Source organism: Abramis brama (genome assembly GCF_963993115.1).
Source record: "Abramis brama genome assembly, chromosome: 1".
In the NCBI taxonomy this organism is placed as follows: domain Eukaryota; kingdom Metazoa; phylum Chordata; class Actinopteri; order Cypriniformes; family Leuciscidae; genus Abramis; species Abramis brama.
This window is the reverse complement of record NC_139963.1, coordinates 44,618,846-44,640,071: the sequence shown is the minus strand read 5'-3', so window position 1 is coordinate 44,640,071 and position 21,226 is coordinate 44,618,846. Positions and strand designations below refer to the sequence as shown.

General features: G+C 40.0%; 1 protein-coding gene across 5 annotated transcripts in view; it reads right to left on the bottom strand.

Annotated features, from left to right (window-relative positions):
- The window catches only part of LOC311087980 (uncharacterized protein), a 35,097-nt gene extending 14,110 nt beyond the window's left edge, over positions 1-20,987 (bottom strand). Inside the window, exons 1-3 of one of the 5 annotated variants that reach the window (XM_084121562.1) lie at positions 20,892-20,959; positions 20,640-20,791; positions 147-1,163 (exon numbers count right to left, since the gene is read on the bottom strand). In XM_084121562.1, the coding sequence (XP_083977688.1) occupies positions 147-1,163; positions 20,640-20,718 (1,096 nt within the window). In that variant the 5' untranslated portion in view covers positions 20,719-20,791; positions 20,892-20,959. Of the gene's footprint in view, positions 1-146; positions 1,164-6,997; positions 8,709-20,639 lie in introns of all 5 variants that reach the window. The other 4 variants (XM_084121563.1, XM_084121564.1, XM_084121561.1 and 1 more) reach the window with 4 other exon arrangements.
- Between the last annotated feature and the right edge of the window lie 239 nt (positions 20,988-21,226).

Below are 21,226 nucleotides of genomic sequence, written 5' to 3'. Positions count from 1 at the left end.
TAATCTTTCTTCAAATCTCCCTCTTTCTCACTCTCCCTCTTGTCCCCCATCATGAGTGGACATGCCCGCTATAGCTGATTGGCTACAAGTGTGTTGTGCTGCTCGATCTGATCCACTTTCAGCAGCTTTTCTGTTGCTTACTGTACCTTTAAGTTGCCTTACTGCAGAGTGAGAATTGCGAAGATGAGTTTTTAGACTCGTGTTCCATTTAAATCTCTTCTCACACAGATGACATGCATAAGACATCTCTTCAGTGTGATTTCTCACATGACCATTAAATCCTTGTTTACTGGTGAAACTCTTGCCACACTGAGAGCAGGTGAAAGGCTTTTTTCCGACATGCATTCTCATGTGAGTTTCAAGGCTTTCTCTACGTCTGAAAGTCTTTCCACACTGAGAACAGGTAAAAGGCTTTTCTGAAGTGTGAGTTGCCAAATGATCCTTAAGTTGTCCTTTCTGTGTAAAACTCTTTCCACACTGAGAGCAGGTGAAAGGCTTTATTCCAGCATGAATTAACATGTGATTCTTCAGTCCTCCTTTACGTGTGAAAGAGTTTCCACACTGAGAGCAGGCAAAAGGCTTTTCTGAAGTGTGAATTACCAAATGGTCCTTAAGTTGTCCTTTCTGTGTAAAACTCCTTCCACACTGAGAGCAGGAAAAAGACTTTATTCCAGCATGAATTAACATGTGGTTCTTAAGGCTTGCTTTACGTGTGAAAGTTTTTCCACACTGAGAGCAGGTGAAAGGTTTGTCTTCAGTGTGAATTACCAAATGATCCTTAAGTTGTCTCTTCTGTGTAAAACTCTTTCCACAGTGAGAGCAGGTGAAAGGCTTTATGCCAGCATGAATTAACATGTGACTCTCAAGGTATCTTTTACGAGTGAAATACTTTCCACACTGAGGGCAGATGAAAGGTTTTTCTGAAGTGTGAATTAACACATGCTCATCCAGTTGTCTTTTCTGCGTAAAACTCGTTGCACAGTGAGAACAGGTGAAAGGCCTTTTGACTTCTGTCATTTGAATGCTGCTTTGTGAGCAACTGTTTTCAGTTTTGGAGCAACTCAATGATTTTTCTCCAGCGGTGACATCATGAGCTTTCTGATGCTGATGTTTCTCCTCCACTTCATTCAGATCTTGAATTTCCTCTTTCACTTTCATCAAGCCTAAAATGAAAATGATGAAAATCAATTGGGGGCCTACTAAAAAATGTAAAAAAAATGCCCTTTGTGTTTTTGAAAAGTTTCATGCAAAGAAACACTACACAACTTTAGACTGACCACGTAATACGCATGCACATTTACGCAATACTTAATATGCATGCATCACAGTTTTCACAAATTCACGTTTTTGTTGTTTACACAATGCCGTTGTCAAACTTTAAAATGACGTTGTCATGTAAATAAAAAGGTATCTGCATTTGTGGCAGGCAGAAGAGAAAAAAATCTATAAAAAGTACTGTATTGTCTCCTATACCCACAAAATAAAGTATAGTCATACAAAGCTATTATTACCAGACCATGTGATCATCAGAGCAGGTAATTTTACCATTGTTGCCCAGCATGGCTATACCAGCTCAGCAAACAGAAGTCTACTACTGAGAAATGTTATGTTATTTGAGCGAACTTTGCTTTTCCACTGCGTGATCGGTACATGATTGGAGCGTTTGGGCCGTTAACGACAGAGCAGAACACGCAGCGCAAACACGAAGCGGAACTTTGTGCACACACACACACGGAACGGAGAGCGCTGCACACACACGGAGCGGAAAAGACACGCTCGTGAAGTTACTAAACAAGCTGCGCAAGAATGAAACCTGATCGCTGAACATCTCAAATTAATCGCAAAGATTAACACGTTAATTCCCCCAGCCCTAATATATATATATATATATATATATATATATATATATATATATATATATATATATATATATATATACACACACATGAGCTTAATGACTGCAAGTGTGGTACCGTGATAAGTTTCCACCTGTGCAGTAAGTCCATTCGTGAAATTTCCTCACTGTATTATAACAATGTGGAAGGAATTTACCTATGGCTAAGCCACGCCCCCAAACGCGATGAGCCAATCACAGTGCGCATAGCTAACCCAATACACTCGGACATTCTCTGCTTCCACGTCCATTGAAATGCATTGCAGTTAGTCAATTTTCATTCGTTTTTTATGTTTTTTCATGTCATTTTAAGTTTAAAATGGTCAAACGGTGTGCATGGGCTACATGCAACTCCGACACTAGGTATCCCGAGAGGCTGGGCGACGGTGTGTATTTTTACCCTTTCCCAAGCCACATCTCAACCGAGATAAGTGTCTGCTCTGGATTAAGTTATGCAGTAGACCACAACACCAACGAAACATGGATAAATTAAACAAGGATGCTTTAGCAGAATAAAAACCTAGCTATGCTAATACGAAGCTTTAAGCTATGTTTAGATAAAAAAATAAGCTAGTAGCAATTACCATAGCATATTTTACAAGTCACGTCAAGTTAGATTAATAAATTGAAAGTAATAATAATACATTAATAAATTAAAAGTAAATCACACTTCTTACCCTGCAGTTGTAATGCAAAGTTGAGATGTGGCCCAGAGAGAAAAAACAACAACATCAGGTGTCAGAGGAAAAGATGCACGACAGACGAGAGATGGTGCATTTTCCCTGTGTTTAATAAAATGACTCAAACGTCACACTCGTCCGCATACATGGGGATCGAGTGAGAAAAAGTATTTTATAAATTATTAATTATTAAGTAAATTATTAATATAACCCTCCAATGCATAGTTAAGGCCCTTTTGGTGACTTCGAGATGATATATAATCTTTCTGTCTCCAAATATCATCAATTGCCTCCTGTGAAATGTCTCCTACTGTAACAGCTGCCATAGCGCATGTCACCGAATGTTGACTGTTTGTCCGAGTGAGTGGAGGGGGCGTGGCTTAGCCATAGGTCAATTGGGAACAACAGCAACTCAGCCATGGAGTGGAAGGCCACGTAAAATCACTGAGCGGGGTCAGCACATGCTGAGGTGCACAGTGCACAGAAGTCGCCAACTTTCTGCAGCAGAGTCAATAGCTACAGACCTACAAACTTTGTGTGGCCTTCAGATTAGCTCAAGAACAGTGCATAGAGCTTCACGGAATGTGTTTTCAATGGCAGAGCAGCTGCATACAAGCCTTACATCACCAAGTGCAATGCAGAGCGTCAGATGCAGTGATGTAAAGCACAGAGCCACTGGACTCTACAGCAGAGACATGTTCTCTGGAGCAGTGTTAATTTTGGCAGCCATTTTTGATTTAGTCTTAGTTTTCATCTTGAGACGAAAATACTTATTGGTCTTAGTCACATTTTAGTCATTTTTTCTTTCATAGTTTTAGTCTAGTTTTAGTTGACGAAAAGTCATTGCATTTATTGTCAACTTTTAGTCAAACTGCAATTACCGACATTAATTTTGGTAGCTATTTATATGTAGTCTTTAGACAAAAAATGTCCTACATTTTTTATCTCTAGGCCAATTCAGTTAAGCTTATGAGAAATATAAATTAAGGTAACAGGCTGTATTGACATTGCACTCTTTAGCAGTAGCACTTGTGCAATTCTACATACCTCTTTTCCTTAGTTCAGTGGTTTTTAGAGTGCCGTACCCCCTCTCTTCCACTTAGACTGCAGTCACACTTTTTCCATTAAGGGACAATATTTTTTACATATTTTTTTTAATTAAACAATGTTCAATAAATATGCAATGGTGGTAAAAACGAAGTGATACTTTTAAAATATTAAATTAAAGCCAGTAGTAAGTCACTGTCTTTATGAGTGAGTCATGGAGTCATTCATACATTAATTCAGTAAGAAAGCAAGCTGCTATTTTTATGAACGGGTCATTGAATCTCACGATTCATTCTAAGCCACAGAATCGTTCACGAATCACCGCTGTGTGCTGAAGTTCTGCTGTGGCTTTCGTTGCAAAATAGAGCAATACGCCTACTGAAAATACTGTTTTAAATGTAGTACATAATGTTACCCTTCTGTTTGTTAAACTGTTGTATAAAATCAATGTCACATTTAAAATCGTGTGGATATTCAGGAAACATTGCATTCTTGCTCGTATAATATGATCAACATTAAAAACACTGCTGGATATCAGCCTGCAGTTTGATCGCAGATTTAGTAGCACAGATAGCACAAACGGCTCGTGGCAGAACACAGACCGACTGAACAACACTTTAATTTAAGTAGAAAATCTCAAATGAAGATCGCTAAACTCCAGCTTACTGTGTTTTCAGATCATCCGCGCTTCTTCAGCAGTGTAGAGAGCGCGCGCGCATGGTTGCCAGATACTATTGAAAAGGCCGGGTAGAAAACGTGTTCTTTTAACAGAAAAGCTCTGACCGGGGGTTTAATTATTAAAATCTGGCAACCGTAAGCATGAACGCTCGTAAAAAACAGTCAATGTGCTGTCGTCTCCTTTATTTGACACAAACAAGTGGTTTTGGTTAAGTTTAAAAAAAAATTAAACACATTTCAGTCTCGTCTTTTTTCGTCAACGATTTGCATGTGTTGATATAGTCACAGTTATCGTTTAGTGACGTGGGTGTCGTCTCTCATCGTCTTGTCTTAGTCAGGGGAAAAAAGGTCGTCAACGAACATTTTTCGTCATAGTTTTCGTTAACGAAATTAACACTGCTCTGGAGTGATGACTCACGCTTCTCTCTGGCAATCCAATGAAAGAGTCTGGGTTTGGCGGATGTCAGGAGAATGGTACTTGCCTGACTGCATTGTGCCAAGTGTAAAGTTTGGTGGAGGGGGGGATTATGGTGTGGGGTTGTTTTTCAGGGGAAACACTTAAACTACTCTAGCATACACCTATGCGCACAATTTATCAAGGAAAAGAGAGCTGAAGCAGAATACAGGAAAGTGAGAGGTTATAGCGTTGTTTAAAATTCAGCAGATTCAACAGTCTTGAGCAAACCATCAGTCTTTAGTTCTAATACACCCTCCTTTAAAAATGGTAGGGATACTTAAAGCTGCATTATGCAGCTTTGCCGAGTTCTTCGCTGTTTTCTCGCTTTTGGCTCGCGGGTTTCTCTATAGAGCTCCCCCTACAGCTTCGGAATAGATATTTGACAACACTGTCGTTAAAACTCGTTGGCTCGTCCCATCTTCTCCCGCTGGTCATGTGCATTTGTTTTCAAAGAACCCGGCGAACGCACGGAGCCATGTCCACTGAGGTATGTATAATACACAGAAGGCTAGCATATAAATGTTTAGATAGTATATGTGTGCAGTGCCGTGAAGCAGTTTGTTACATCGCGAGACCTGATATCACGCGATACCTCCTGATGCTGCGGACGACGGCCCACCGGCCCAAAGTTGCAAGGGTGGTTTTTCGTCTCACAGGCGCTCGAGGGGTGCGAGAAGACCACCATTCAACCCGAAAACAGTCATATAACCATTCCAATGACTCCGAATCTGTTCGGTTAAGATAAAAAAGTTACTTAGATCACCTTTAATGTATCAAATAATGAGACTAAGTTTGATACTTGCATGTCTCTGCAAATTTGAATAAAACTGTTCTGATGCCATTTGTATAGGCTCCAGTTGATCTTTGCGGATGTTGTCTTGATGAGAGAGGACCAGTTGGAGTCAGAGGATCTTTGGTGAATGGAAAGACAAGGCTGCAGCCTAGCACAAACTTAGGGGTCCTTAGAAGACTTCTAGCTCAGCATCATCTTCACATCAGTATCAGAAATACTGATGCGAGAGGCTGTCTCCTTGTCATTTCTTTCTTCTAACAAAAGACAGAATAATGCCTAAAAGCTGCTATGTGACAAGGTGTACAGCAAACAAGCTAAGAAACCCAGAAATAAGTTTTCATAAGCTGTCGACCCCAAAAAACGAGCGTTTGAGGACATAAAAGTGGATACAGGCTGGAACGAATGGGTAAATTGTGGGATCCTGACACTCAGTATGCACTAAAAATACACTACGTCTGCAGTAAATTAAACATTTGGTCACTGACGAGTCAAATATCCAAATGTCAGTTTTATATATTATATTTCTGTAAGATAAACTATCCTGTGTTGCCGATTACGGTCTCCTCCAGCGGGCGTACATTAGTTCTCAGAGTAATGAGACACGTGACGCTCTGTCTCAACTGCCTGTATCCACTTGTATGTCCTAAACAATCGTTTTTTGGGGTCGAGAGCTGATAAAAACTTATTTCTGGGTTTTTTAGCTTGTTTGCTGTACACCTTGTCACACAGCAGCTTTTAGGCATTTTTCTGTCTTTTGTTAGAAGCAAGAAATGACAAGGAGGCAGCCTCTCGCAATGCAAAGTCAATGGAGACGGTTGGATTGTTTTCCCCCTCGGTGTGGGCGTGGCCTAAATGCCTCTGTCTCTATCCTAATCCAATCAGCATAACTATTCAAACACTGAGACAGGGGCTCCAAGAGCCATTGAAGACACAGGGTGAGAGTGTCAGTAATCTGACTCATTTGATTTACAATAAAGAGAACATAACTGCAGGGATTTCTTGCTGGAAACTTTAAGATAATTATTCATCTGATTTCATCGTCATAACCTTAAATACTAAATTCAAGTTACTCTACCTTAGTTTTTCATGTTTCATGTTATGTTAGTTTTTTCATGTTATGTAAGGACATAAGATCAGCAGATGTTAAACAGATTCTTAAATTTGTATTCCCACAACATCAAGTACAAGCTACTTTTTTATTGTAACTGAAACTAAGCAATATAATGCTTTGCGAAAAATAAAGTGAAGATGAACAAACGACAACAAAGAACAAAAATTTAATGTTCAGCTCACAAGAGTATCTACAAGCAAGATTTTGTTAGTCGCCAGCAACAGCACAGCAGATCCAGACAAACAATGAAACTCAAAACTGTCCTGTTCCTAGAGTTAACATTACAACAAAAGCATATCTTGGTTCTGTGAAAAATAACTAAACCAATGCTACTCACATGTGGAGTAAAAACAACGCAATAACAGCGTCCATTTTCAGGCCTTGCAGCTTCGGTCTCTCAGTGCTGGAAAGCTTTTCTAATAATAATAATGAGGCTCCTAAAGCTCTTGCACGATCATAACCCGTGATGAGTTGCCAAATGATCCTTAAAGGTGTGATTTCTGTGTACAACTCTTTCCACATTGAGAGCAGGTGAAAGGCTTTATTCCAGTATGAATTAACATGTGATCCTTGAGGTTGTCTTTACGTGTGAAAGTGTTTCCACACTGAGAGCAAGTGAAAGGCTTTCCTGAAGTGTGAATTAACAAGTGGTTCTTGAGGTGTCATTTACATCTAAAACTCTTTCTACATTGAGAGCTTTAGGAAAGGCTTTAATTCAGAATGGATTTTCATATGATTCTTAAGGATTCCTTTACGTGTAAAAGTTTTTCCACACTGAGAGCAGGCGAAAGGCTTTTCTGAAGCGTGAGTTACCAAATGATCATCAAGGTGTGATTTATATGTAAAACTCTTTCCACAGTAGGAGCAGACGAAAGGCTTTATGCCAGCATGAATTAACATGTGATTCTCAAGGTTTCTTTTACGTGTGAAAGAGTTTCCACACTGAGAGCAGGTGAAAGGCATTATGCCAGCATGAATTAACATGTGATTCTCAAGGTTTCTTTTACGTGTGAAACAGTTTCCACACTGAGAGCAGGTGAAAGGCTTTCCTGACGTATGAGTTTCCAAATGATCATTAAGGTGTGCTTGAGATTTAAAACTCATGCCACAGTGAGAACGGGTGAAACGCTTTATTCCAGTGTGAATACTCATGTGATTCTTGAGGTTATGTTTACGTGTGAAAGTGTTTCCACACTGAGAGCAGGTGAAAGGCTTTCCTGAAGTGTGAATTAACAAGTGGTTCTTGAGGTGTCCTTTACATCTAAAACTCTTTCCACATTGAGAGCAGGTAAAAGGCTTTATTTCAGAATGAATTTTCATATGATTCTTAAGGATTCCTTTACATGTAAAAGTTTTTCCACACTGAGAGCAGGCGAAAGGCTTTTCTGAAGCGTGAGTTACCAAATGATCCTTAAAGTGCGATTTATATGTAAAACTCTTTCCACACTGGGAGCAGGTGAAAGGCTTTATTCCAGCATGAATTAACATGTGATTATTAAGGCTATCTTTACGTGTGAAAGAGTTTCCACACTGAGAACAGGAGAAAGGCTTTATGCCAGCATGAATTAACATGTGATTCTCAAGGTTTCTTTTACGTGTGAAAGAGTTTCCACACTGAGGACACGTGAAAGGCTTTTCTGAAGTGTGAATTAGCATGTGCTTATTCAGTTGTCTTTTCTGCGTAAAAGTCGTTCCACAGTGAGAGCAGGTGAAAGGCTTTCTCCAAGTATGAATTAACATGTGATTCTTAAGAATTGCTTTACGTGCAAAAGTGATTCCACACTGAGAATAGGTGAAAGGCCCTTTTCCAGCATGACTAAACATGTGATTAATGAGGCTTCTTTTCTGTTTGAAAGTCTTTTCACACTGAGAACAGGTGAAAGGCCTTTTGACTTCTGTCATTTGAACGCTGCTTTGTGAGCAACTTTTTTCAGGTTTGAAGCAACTCAATGATTTTTCTCCAGCGGTGACAACATGAGTTTTCTGATGGTTATGCTCCTCCTCCACTTCATTCAGATCTTGTATTTCCTCTTTCACTTTCATCAAGCCTAAAATGAAAATTATGAAAATCAATTTGGACAAATGGAAAATAAAATAATTTACATGAAAATATAGGGCCTAATAAAAACTGAAAAAAAAAATGTCCTTTGTGTTTTTGAAATGTTTCATGCAAAGAAACACTACACACCTTTAGACTGAACACGTAATACGCATGCACATTTACGCGATTCGCAAATACTTAATATGCATGCATCACAGTTTTCGTTGTTTACACAGAGATGCTTAAAATGCCGTTGTCAAACTTTCAAATGACGTTGTGTAAATAAACTGTAAAATCACAAAAAATACCTGCATTTGTGGCAGGCAGATGGAAAAAAAATACTATTAATAGTGCTGTATTGTCCCCTATGCTCACAAGAGTGTGCAAGCGAGCGCAATAATCAAATATAACCAACTAAATCAAGCATTGCATCTTTCATCGAAATTAAATGACATTCATTTTTTCAAAGTGCATTCACTTTTGAAACAATTGTTATTAGATCAAAATATAATTCATTTAAACTTAATAAATAGGGGGGAGGATAGGGGTCAAAGGACTTAGGGAAAATAAATGTTTTGAGGTGCATTTTGAACATGGGCAGGGATGGGGCAGAGCGGAAGTGGAGGGGTAGACTGTTCCAGTGTGGTGAGTGTGGGAGCATCGGCAGAGAAAGCCCTGTCCCCAAAAGTCTGCAACCTGGTGTGGGGGGTAGGGGTTGCACGACTACTGATTTCTGCTAGTCGATTTGTTATCAAAACAATACTCGAGTTACTCGACTACTCGTGGTTCATGCTACTGTAAATGAAAAGACATGAAATAGCTAGATCTTATCAATAAACATGTATTAATTCATAGCCTAATGCAACAATTACATAAATAAACTCAAAACATTATAATTATGACATTTCATTTTTAAATTTTCATGTAACAGTCTAAAGCCAAATAAATAGCCGTTTTTGCCTTTCATTTCAGACGTCTGCTTCAAGGGGCTGTTCACATATCGCATCACGCTCAAGGTCGTTATTTCAAATGTAGGCGCGCGGCCGCGCGAGCACGCTCATAATGGAAGCAACGTGGTGCACTAGTTTTTCCAGGCGGGTTTTTCCTTGTCATCTCCAGAAATATATCTAGTAGTAAAGCTAATGCAAGGGCTAGAAATCAATTAATCCTTTGCTGATACTTCTTCGTTGTCATCATGGAGAGCGCAGTTCATAGTTGCATAGCAACGACAGACGCCATGGGAGCGCAAGTGCTTGGAGACAGCGGCACGGCCGCGCTTTCCACACGCAATATGTGAACGGCCTCTGGCAGAGTTGGCCAATTACAATATTTTTGTCATCCTTGATGAAATACTTACACACATCTGACGTGTGGTGTCTGTTGGTGACATTCATCATTTTTAATTAATTTATGGTTAATGGACGCTCGAGTAGTCAATTGTTTCCGACTGCGTCAACTAGTGGTTGAAGTAGTCGATCTATCGACTACTCGACTAGTCTATGCAAGCCCTAGTGGGGGGTGTCCAGCAGGTCCTTGTCAAAGGACCGCAGGGAACTTGACAGTGTAGGGGTTGAGGAGATTGGTGAGGTATTTTGGTGAGAGTCCATGGAGAGATTTGTAAGTGAGCAGAAGGATCTTGTAGGTGATGCGTGACTTGACTGGCAACCAGTGGAGCTATTGGAGGATGGGAGTGATATGCTGCCAGGGCTTTGTGTGGGTTAGAACCCAGGCAGCAGAGTTCTGGACATACTGGAGTCTGCTAAGTGCCTTGGTAGGCAGTCCAGACAGGGCACCATTGCATTAATCCAGATGGGAGGTGATGAAGGCATGGATAAGTGTCTAAGCTGCTGAATGTGTGAGTGAAGGCCGGAGTCGTGAGATGTTTCTGAGGTGGTAGAAGGCAGACTTTGTGATGTTGTTGATGTGGGACCAGAAGGAGAGAGTGGAGTCCAGGATGACGCCCAGGTAGTGCACCTCAGGAGATGAGCAAGTGGAACAGCCATCCACAACCAGGGCCAGGTCTCCAACTTTCCTGAGCAGTGGTGCAGGGGCCACCACCATGGGTTCATACTGTTGAGTTTGAGTAGGTTTGTGGTCATCCATGATTTGAGTTTCTGGAGGCAGTTGACAAGTTGTATGGGTGGGAGCTGGGAGGAGGGATTTGTACTGATATAAAGTTGAATGTCATTGACATAACAGTGGAAGTTGAGTCCATGTTTACGGATAATATGACCTATGGGTAGTATGTAAACGGTGAACAGCAGAGGACCAAGCACAGAGCCCTGGGGCATGCAATGGTTTGCGGGTGCTGGATAAGAGTTGGAGCCATTTAGGGTGATGAATTGTTTCTGGTTTGTGAGGTAGGACCGGAACCAGGACAGTGCTGTGCCCTTGAGGCTGATGAGCTCAGAGTGGAGAAGGATGGTTTGGGAAACTGTATCAAAAACCACAGAAAGGTCAAGGAGGGTGAGGATTGTGATGAGGCCATTGTCAGCAGCAAGCAGGAGATCATTAGTGATTTTGATCAGCCACTGCTCTTTCCAGGATTTTGCAGAGGAAAAGGTAGGTTGGAGATCGGATGATAGTTGTTGGGGTCGTCTGGGTCTGAGCCTGGCTTTTTGAAAGTGGGGATGACTGCTGCCATTTTAAAGCTGGATGGTACCACACCTGAGTCAAGAGATGCATTTATGATGTTTTCCATTGGATGGCAGAGGATGGGAAGACAGGCCTTGACCAGGGTGGTGGGCATTGGGTCAAGACTGCTGGTTGAAGTGTTGGCTGAGATGACCAGGTTAATTACTTGGTCGGCATCCAGTGGAGTAAAGGCCGATAAGCAGCACTGAGGTGAACGGGCAGCTGAGTGGTGAGAATCCTGTTGGGGCAGGGGGAGAGCCCAGGAGACTGGATCTGCCGGTGGATAGTGTCCACTTTCTGCTGTAAAAAAATCCAGGAACCTGGAGCAGAGGTCAGCTGCATCTGAGGGTTTAGCGGCATCAGGAGGGTGAAGACGACGGTTAATGGCGGGGAAGGTGGTTACTGATAAGTGTGTAGTAATACCTAGTTTTTGCCTGAGAAAGGGCTTCTTTGTAGTTTATGACGCGTTCTTTAAATGCTTCACGATGGACAGCGAGTCCGGATCTTCTGCATCGTCTCTCTCGAGCCTACATCCTATGGTCTTCATCCTGCAGAGCTAAGGGGTGAATCAAGGGGCATGACGAGAGAAAGATATGTAACGCATGGTGAGAGGGGCTACAAAGTCGAGGCTGAGAGAGAGGTCACAATTGTAGTGTTCCATCGTGCCATCAACTCTTTGGTAGGGGTGGTGGGTCGCTAGGGAGTAAGATAGCAAGTAAGTACACACCGTTTCATGTTCCTGAACGAGGATGGCATAGTGGTCAGAGACAGCCAGGTCAGTGCACTGCAGGTGGAAGGGGGTTATGCCAGCACAGCACACCAGGTCCAGGGTATGCCCTTTGTCATGTGTGGGGTAAAATTGAAGCAGTCCAGCAGTGATAGAAAATCAACAGCATGAGAACAACTACTGGAATCCACATGTTAAAATCATCAGCGGAGGCTGCAAGGCTTCTGGATATAGCCATAACCTCGGGGAGTGGCATGTTTCAGAGTTATGAGCTCTTGCTGGTTCTGCCATGTCTCAGTAAGACATAAAAAATCCAGTGATTTTTCCAAAATTATGTCATGGATAAGGAGGGCGTTGTTATTTAATGAATGAATGTTAAGAAACATGAATGATGTCCTGGTTAATGCATTGTCAGGGGTGACAGTGTTGTCCACACAGACCAAGGATCGCAGATTTGAATGTGATGGGCGTGGTTTGCATGGGGGCATGGCACCAAACAGTTGGGACAGACAAAGTTTTGTGAGAGTAAACAAACTTATGACGGACAGCCCTTTGGACATAGGGGGAACGAAGCAGGAGATGAAGAGATTTTATCACCTCAAGGCAACTCTGAGATGAACATGACAATCTGGGGCTCAGGTCAGGAAGCAGACAGACTGGCTAAACCGACCATCTGCTAGTTGTCTAACCTCAACAAGGTCAGATAAATCCCATCACATAGAGCCTCTTTCACCTAAATATCATCATATAGAGACTGTGTCTGTTCCCCGAATTAGGACATACAAAAAACCTCCAAACCCATCTAAGGGTAAATATTGAATTGATGTTCAACAAATAAACAACAGATATAATACAAAATATAGCTGCAAGCAGCAATTATCGGGACCAAGCAGAATAAGACGACAAGACGTGTCAGACCAACTGCAACAGTAAGCAATTAAAGACATTTAAAGGTAGGATTTATCTAAAAAACTATTTTTCAAATTTGTTTAAACTGTCTTTATACCAATACATAATTAAAATGTAAGTGCTCTGAAAAAGAGAGTATAAAAATCGAGTGACTGTAGACCTTTTAATCTGCAATAAACAGCTCATTATTTCCATCCGGAACGAAACGATTGGTTTGGGCGACTGTCACTCTCTCTTGCAACCATGGCTACCACCCCTGTTGCTACAAGATCTGCCCATATGCGCGCACCCGTTTGATTTGAGGAGTGCAAGAGAGGCGCGGAACCTACGAAGAGTAAAATTATGGCAGAGAAAGAGCATTCAAAATTCAAAGCACCTGCATGCAGTCAGCGAAGGCAAACAAGGCAAAAAAAGAAAGACAGTACTAGAAAAGGCAATGAACAAAAAGCATTTAGATAAACAAAGAAATCAAACGTGAGTAAATATCGCCGTGGCTACGACCACCCCGTCCTCAGCCTCTACTTCCTCGGACCCTGGTTGCCCGCACTCTAGAACGACCTCCTCTGCTTCGCCCTCGACCCCGGACCTGTCCTCGAACCGACGATGTGGTACTTGTCCCCGGAGTGTAACGTTAGTCCTCATCAGAGTCAACAATGTTTTCATCATGGAAACTCTTACATGCAAAACACCGTATAGGCACTGTTATGAATCTTACACGAAATTCACCTTCATCACAGTGTAACTGATGGTAATGGAAAAACGTGCATCAATGCAACCTGTTTTTAGCTTTGCCTTATAAATATAGCTTGTTCTATAAATACCGTAAAACTTCAAATAATAGCCGAGTCCCAAATAGACGCCTGTCTCTTTTAAACGCCTGGTGTGACGACAGGTTTGGGTAAATAAAGGTCGGTCTCAAATAGAGGCCTGGTCTGTTTTTTAGTATCGGGTTGTATTTGATCTTCTAAAACCCGTCAGATCGTCTGTTCTATGTTTTGATTAGATTTCACGTGACAGACGCAACCGTTCATGAACGACTCATCACTATTCGCGCGCGCGTGTGTGTGTGAGGGAGAAAGAGGAGATAATATATTTCATTAACTTCAGGATGTTATCCTTAGGTATGTGGCCTGACAGTAGCTTCTGATGGAAGCGAGGATCACCTTATCCATTGTTTCAAAGAGGGAGAGCCGTGCGCATCTGGGCGGGAGCTATTAGTGTAAGCAAGGCAGGCAGAGTTAGCGGAGGCTGGAGAGGGAGAAGTGGAGGAGAGCGACGTGGAGGAGGAATTCGCCAATGAACTTGTAATTGAGGATCGCGGGGATGATGATAGTGATGAATAGAGTAATTTTCTATCACATGATTGCAGTTGTTTTACAGGGTAGCCTTCATTCTTTCTTGTTGATGTGTTTCGGGCAACAAGTTCATATGCTCGATGGATTTTAGCGGTAACTTGTGTTCTGCCCATTGCTGTCACATCGTTTCGTTTTTTATGTTTTTTTTTTTTTTATGCTGCCAATAGCCAAAGACATTTCTTACATTAAATGATTTGTTAAACACATTCGAATTAATTATAAATAAAACATAATATAATGTGGTAACCTCCTACTGTCATGCTTGAACATCTCAACACTAAATTAAAGGCCTGTCTCTTATAGACGCCTGTCTCAAATACAAGCCGGTGCAGTTCGGCGATTTGGGTAAATAGAAGCCCGGGCTATTATTTGAAGTTTTACGGTATAGCTTGTTGCTGAATCAAACAAAGTATATTTTAAACTTTACCAGTATCGATATGATAGCTTGATAGTGAGTTCTAAAAGCCATCTTATTTGTTTATATTTATAGTGATAAAGTTAGGTATTTTATTACATGTGATTCTGACATGTCACTGCATGCACTGCGCTCCTTCCTCTCCACTCGTCTCAGGTAAATAAATGCGTCTTCCAGCTGAGCCTGAGCGTTTGGTGTCGCGCGTTCATGTGTTTTGGGGGCGTGGCTTTGGAAGGAGCTCAGAAGGGAGGGGGTGGGAGTGAATGGAAATAATTAGCTGTGTTTACAACAGTCGTGAGAGGTCTACTGAAACTTCTCATGCCCCTTCAGGACATCGTGCTGATGACCCATACCAAGTTTCGTAACAATCCGCTCATGCGTTCTTAAAATACAACATTTTAGCACAAAATTCAAAATTGCCGACAGTCAAAATGGCCGATATGGTAAAATTGGATATCAGTCGACTCGGCATGTTGCCCTGAACGCGACAAACTGTTTTTGGACAAACTGTTCAGAAGTTATAAGCAAAAATAGCCATTTTTCATATCTCCGGACCAGTAGGTGGCGCTGAGCCGAAACGCAGCATGTAGCCTCAGGTCATGCTTGTGATGACATATACCAAGTTTGGTCTGAATCCGATAAAGCTTTCCGGAGATACAGCCTTACGTCTGTTTTCGCAAGCACTACGTCAAATTTATTCGTGGATTTTTCGAAAACAGTTAAGCGAATCAATTTGAATTCCATAACTTTTTGTCGGCATGGTCTGGAGATGATCTGATCTGGTAAAATTTTCGTGAAAATCGGAGCAACGGCCTAGGAGGAGTTAGAAAAATTAGGTTTTTCGGAAAATTCAAAATGGCGGAAAAATGTCCATGACGGAAAATAAGCTAGGGAGTCAGAGGAAAAAAGAATTTTGTTTCTAGCCCATGTGGTTCAAAAATTATTAGCATAAACATGAGTGCAACTTTGGACAGTTGGTGGCGCTAGAGGGATTGGTTTTAAGACACCAAAATTGCTACGTTGACAGATTGGACTGTCCTCAATCAGTTTGCCAAATTTCATAACTTTCCCCCAAGCAGTTCTATGGGCTGCCATAGACACCCAGTCGGAAGAAACGGCAGAATAATAATAAGAACGGGAACAGATACAATAGGTGCCTCCGCACCTTCGGTACTTATTGTTAATGATATGATTACAGACTATAATATAGATGTGCTGTGTTTGACAGATACCTGGCTAAAACCAAACGATTACATTACTTTAAATGAGACCACCCTGCAAGATTACTGTTATAAACATGAGCCTCGTCTGAAAGGCAAAGGGGGAGGTGTTGCTGTAATTTATAGTAGCCTAATATTTTTAGAATTACTAAGAAGTCTAGTTTCAAATATAATTCGTGTCGGTGCTTAATATAGGCTAGCAATTTATAGTGTAAATGATAAATCACGTTTGAGATTTGTGCTGGCTACTGTGTAATAAATGAGGTTATGACACCCCTAATGCTTATTACATTAGGATTATTACACAGGAATGAGAGTATAGTTCCTAGCCATATCAGCCTAGAAAATCACAACTTTTCATTTTTTGTCGGTATAAGTACACAATGTAACTAAAGAACTAAAGTTCAGTTTTAAATAGGAAAAATATCGAAACTCTTTGGTCATTGTTTTGAGAGAGATACTAACCGTCTAATCAGATTCAATGATCTATGCTAAGCTATGCTAAAAGTGCTACCGCCAGACCTGAAAGGATTCGAAAACGGTAAAACTCAACTGTTTAACCCTAGGTGATTTGGAAAATGAGCCTATATCCCAAAAAGTGGAGTGTTCCTTTAATAATAGCTGTAGGTTTGGAGTGACCTGGATGGCTGTGAGACTGCCGGCCTGAAATTGTGCCCCAGAGTGGCATTCAATTATTTGTGAATATTTGTAAATATTTCTGGCTTGAAACAGCAGTAAAATTGACAGTGTGCAGTTCAATAAAGCTGAAATAAAATAGTTTAAAAAAATGTAAACAAAGAACAATTAGAAATGTTGCCTTGGCAATAAATAAGGATGTTCTTTTCTAGGGGTTTTCCTGACTGAACCAACGTGATCATTAACTGTTAAACGACAAGATTATGTTAAATTAGAATTAAATTAAATTAGGGCTTGGCGATATATCGCACGATATTGTTATGCGCATCTCGTCAGTAAAGCCGGTTCCTTGATTAGTAGTAAATCGCCATCACCTGCTTTCAGATGGAGCGGTGTTAAATTAACACTCCTGGGGCTGGGAGTGTATATGAGTCCACACTCAAGAGTGTAAAGTGTTAAAATATGAGTGTTAAATTAATACTCAAGAGTGTTCAAGTTAATGAGATATTTAAGTTATTAATTAAGTGATTATTGAACATTATTGAAGACACCTGATGTTAACAAGCAGAATCACTGAAGGAGAAAATCACAAATTGTAAGTCACCATTAAGGTGATGGGTGTTTGCTTTAGTTGGGCTCTTGACCCTTATATGTTTACTTTAATTTTTACTGTTGTTTGTCTGCTGTTATTGATTTATAACAGGTAAATGAACATATTAAAATGTGATCTGACAGTGTTGGTTATGTTTTGACATAATCATGCTGTGATCTGAAAAATTAAACTTATTGAGATAGTTTGGTTTAACTTGTTAGCAGCAGTTTTGTGATTCTTCAGCATATGATTATCAGTACTTTACTTATAATTCAAAATATTTAAAGGTCCCATTCCATGGATTATTTTATTATTTTATAATGTTTCCTGGGGTGCCCTTATAATGTTAGTATGTTTTTTAGATCAAAAATTGTTATAATTTAGAAATAAAAGGCATATTTCCTAGCCTGATTTCATCCCCTGAATAGAACGCTCTGTTTGAAGGGGCGTGTCTGCTGTGAGACTTCAATGTAAACGCCCACTACTGTGATTGGCTGACATGCTTGCCTTGCATATGAAATATCTGGCATTACATGTAGAACTATCTGGAAAACTTTTACTATTACAGCTATTATACGTTTTTACTATTACAGCTATCGGGATTAACGAATCGTGAGAAGTTTAAGTATTTAGATCTATTTCAATCACATAAAAGTTTGCAGTGATGAGCATTGAGCAGATGACAGTCCGTTGATCGCGTGAAAAAAGATCTTATCATTGCAACGCAGTTTCTGCACTCTCACTAATGATTTCACCAATGCAAACATGAGGTATATAAATACAGTAAGAGCTTCGTTGTGCAGTGTAACAGCGTCATTGATTTCATAACGAGTTTTGGCAAGTGTCCAGATAAACTCGCGCTGTGTGATTGACAGCTTGGGCGATTGGAAAGTGATTGTTCTTTGATCGCTTTCTGTATATTAATTAGTTAGTTTGCTCTGTCCATTTCACCACGGACTGTTTTTCTAACCTGGGATAATATCAAGCAGGCTTCTCTCAGCGTTTCATACTGACGAAGGGGGCAATTTCAACTATATTCCAGCAAGCGTTAAGTAGTGATTTAATATGGAAGTAGCGATCAACTTCACATCGTTTCTCTTAGTAGGATGAAAATAATCTTACTTAAACTGTAATTAATATACAGAAAGCGATCAAAGAAACATACACATGTGGAGAAGACTCGATGGTGAGTATAACTCTGAGAGGAGAGCACAGTTGAATGACTTGAATTGAAATCGAATATGGGACGACTCCTGTCCATGGTCATGTGCACACTAGCCTAACCAGACATCTGTAACTTTTACACCATCCAGACTGCATGCACTCTACTTTCTAGTTCTGCATTCTGCAGAGAAAGGAGACTGGCGTTTGTCGCGGTTTGGAAAGAAAGGGGGAAAACATGACAGAATAACACGGCGGGCGGTGTGTGTGTGGCGAGCTGTACCTCCGGGAATGGTACAAAAAATAATAATAAAAAATAATAAAGAAGCGTCGACGCAAAAAATATGGCGTCGACGTCATCGACGCACCGCTACAGCACTATAATGTAGACAAAGTATTAAAGGACTGATGGAATATAATTACAGTATTTAATAATGTATTTAGGCTACTGTTTTTCATACAAATACCAGAGAAACCATAAAGTTATATTTTAGTTATATTGAGTTGCTACAGGATGTCTTGTTTTATCTGTTGTTATCATGATCTAAATGCATGATCCTGGATGACCAATGGTTAATTTTAATAAAACTCAAACAGTCAGAATATTACATTTTACCAAATAAAAATGAGCACATGCAGAAACTAAGAAATTAATTTTTCTATTAAGATATTTATTTTGTTAAGGAAGAATGACAAATGTTTGAATGTTCTACCTCAGATTTGTGAAATGTTCTCCTGTTTGGCAAGTGTTTGTCATGATATGTTCTGACATTAAAGAGTAGTTTAAAATCACAATTAACGCTCTGGTTTCTACAACTTTCACTTAGAAGCAAAAATTTGCCTTTAAACTTGAAAGAAATAAAGATTGGACATTTATCGTGATAATTATCAATATCGTATCGACGGATATAAAAAAATTATCGTGGTATTTTTTTTTTTTGGCCATATCGCCCAGCCCTAGCTCAGTTTACATAATAAATAACAGTTTTGCTTCCAAATACATCAGGACTATAGACATTTTTGGATTTGGTAGAGGTAGGATAGCCTACCTTTGGAGAGGTAGGGTACGTGAGCCCAGGGGCGTAGTTTGTGGGGGGGTTGGGGGGGAGATAACCCCCCCAATATTTAAATCTATGCATTACAACCCCCCCAATATTTATACCATGATCACATGAAAAGGAGGCATACCCAAACTTCAACCCCCCCAATGTTCAAACCAAATCTACGCCCATGCGGTGAGCCCAATGCTGGTTTCTGTTTCAGTTTCGCTTGAATGATTCTGTGTGCACAGTGCGATCTGTGTGAGTGACTGTCTCAATGTCTGTGAGTGAGCTACTGTGAAGAAAGTACATTACTTTAGCTTCTAACTTTTTAATACATTTTCTTTCATGAGAGTTTCTTAGAGTGTGTGTTAATTTGTGCAATGATAACAGCAATGCAAATATGATTTTATTAATATAGTAGACATTAGTACATTGCAACAAATTAATTAGAATGAGTACATTAATGTCTATGATCTTAAAGAACAATAAGAAAACCTGGTCTTGGTGCAGGTTTTAGTGCATTTAGTGCAGATCCGTATCATGATACATCTTATTGTGGCCTCTGTATCAGGATAGGTACTGTGACTTTGTTGTTGATACACAGCCCTATGTATACTACGTTTTTATTTGAGGGTACAAATATAATAAGAATTTACTTTTATTCGTTGGGTATTTATTTAAGTGGAAAAACGCGGGAAACCTTCTGTACCCACAATGGGTATTTTTATGCTTTTTCACTTTTTCAAATTTAGTCAGTCTGTAATGCTGCTGTTTGAGCATAAAACAGATAGCTGCAATGTTAAAAGTCCACTGCAAATGGAGATATTTTATTTAACAGTTTAACAACCTTTTCAATAACTAAAATGAACGGCTCGTTTGGACTACAATGCGATTTTTCTGGGCTTTATGGAGTCATAATATTCCTCATTTAAATAATCACCACAGGAATAAGCAAAACATGTGTCGATTACTGTTTGGATTAACATAGTTTATATAATCACGATTAAATGGTGTAAAAATATATCTAAAGTGTTTAATAAAAAATGAATAAGTTAAATTAAATCTGCTAGATGAATAAATGTAAATGTAAAAAAACTGAAATAACCTGTACAAGACGTGCTTGCATTGTCCGTGAATCAAGGCTTGAAAACATATTCGTACACCCCAAAAACAAAACAAAACAAAAAACTTTGTAAAAGGGTAACGTTTATGGGACCCCTTTAAAGATGAATGAAGAGACACTAACCTTCTTGTTCCTCGTGTTTTATTCTCCAGGGTTCTGGTTCACGCATGTCCTCCTCACTCTCCTCTTTAACAAACACCATCTTCACAGCAGCAGATCTCAGTTCAGTTGATACTCCTCCAGATATTCCTGCATGCTTCAAAATTTAATCACGTCTATTAGGATGGAGATATTACAGGCATTTATTGACCTGTTTAAAAAAAAAAAAAAAAAAATCTATCTTTGTAACAGTTTGTATTAAGCCAGTAACGTTACCACAACACAAAGCCGTACTCTGCCACGACATGCATAACACCAGAGATCATGCTGAAAACGAATCTTCGTCCTCTGATGTTTAATGGTGGTTTTAAACAAATGTATGTGCTTTACCGCCACCCACTGGACTGGAGTGTGAAGCGTCGAGAGGAAGTCAGAAGGAAAAAAAAAAGCTACATATTTAAAGACTTTTCCTAATTTAATGGGCACAACTGGGTAAACATAAAATTACCATGACGATATGTTTTAAATTTCCTGTACACATTTTGTAGCATCGGTGTTCTTTGGGGTCAATTTGACCCCAGGCTCATTTTGCTGTATAGGGAGAGCGGGGC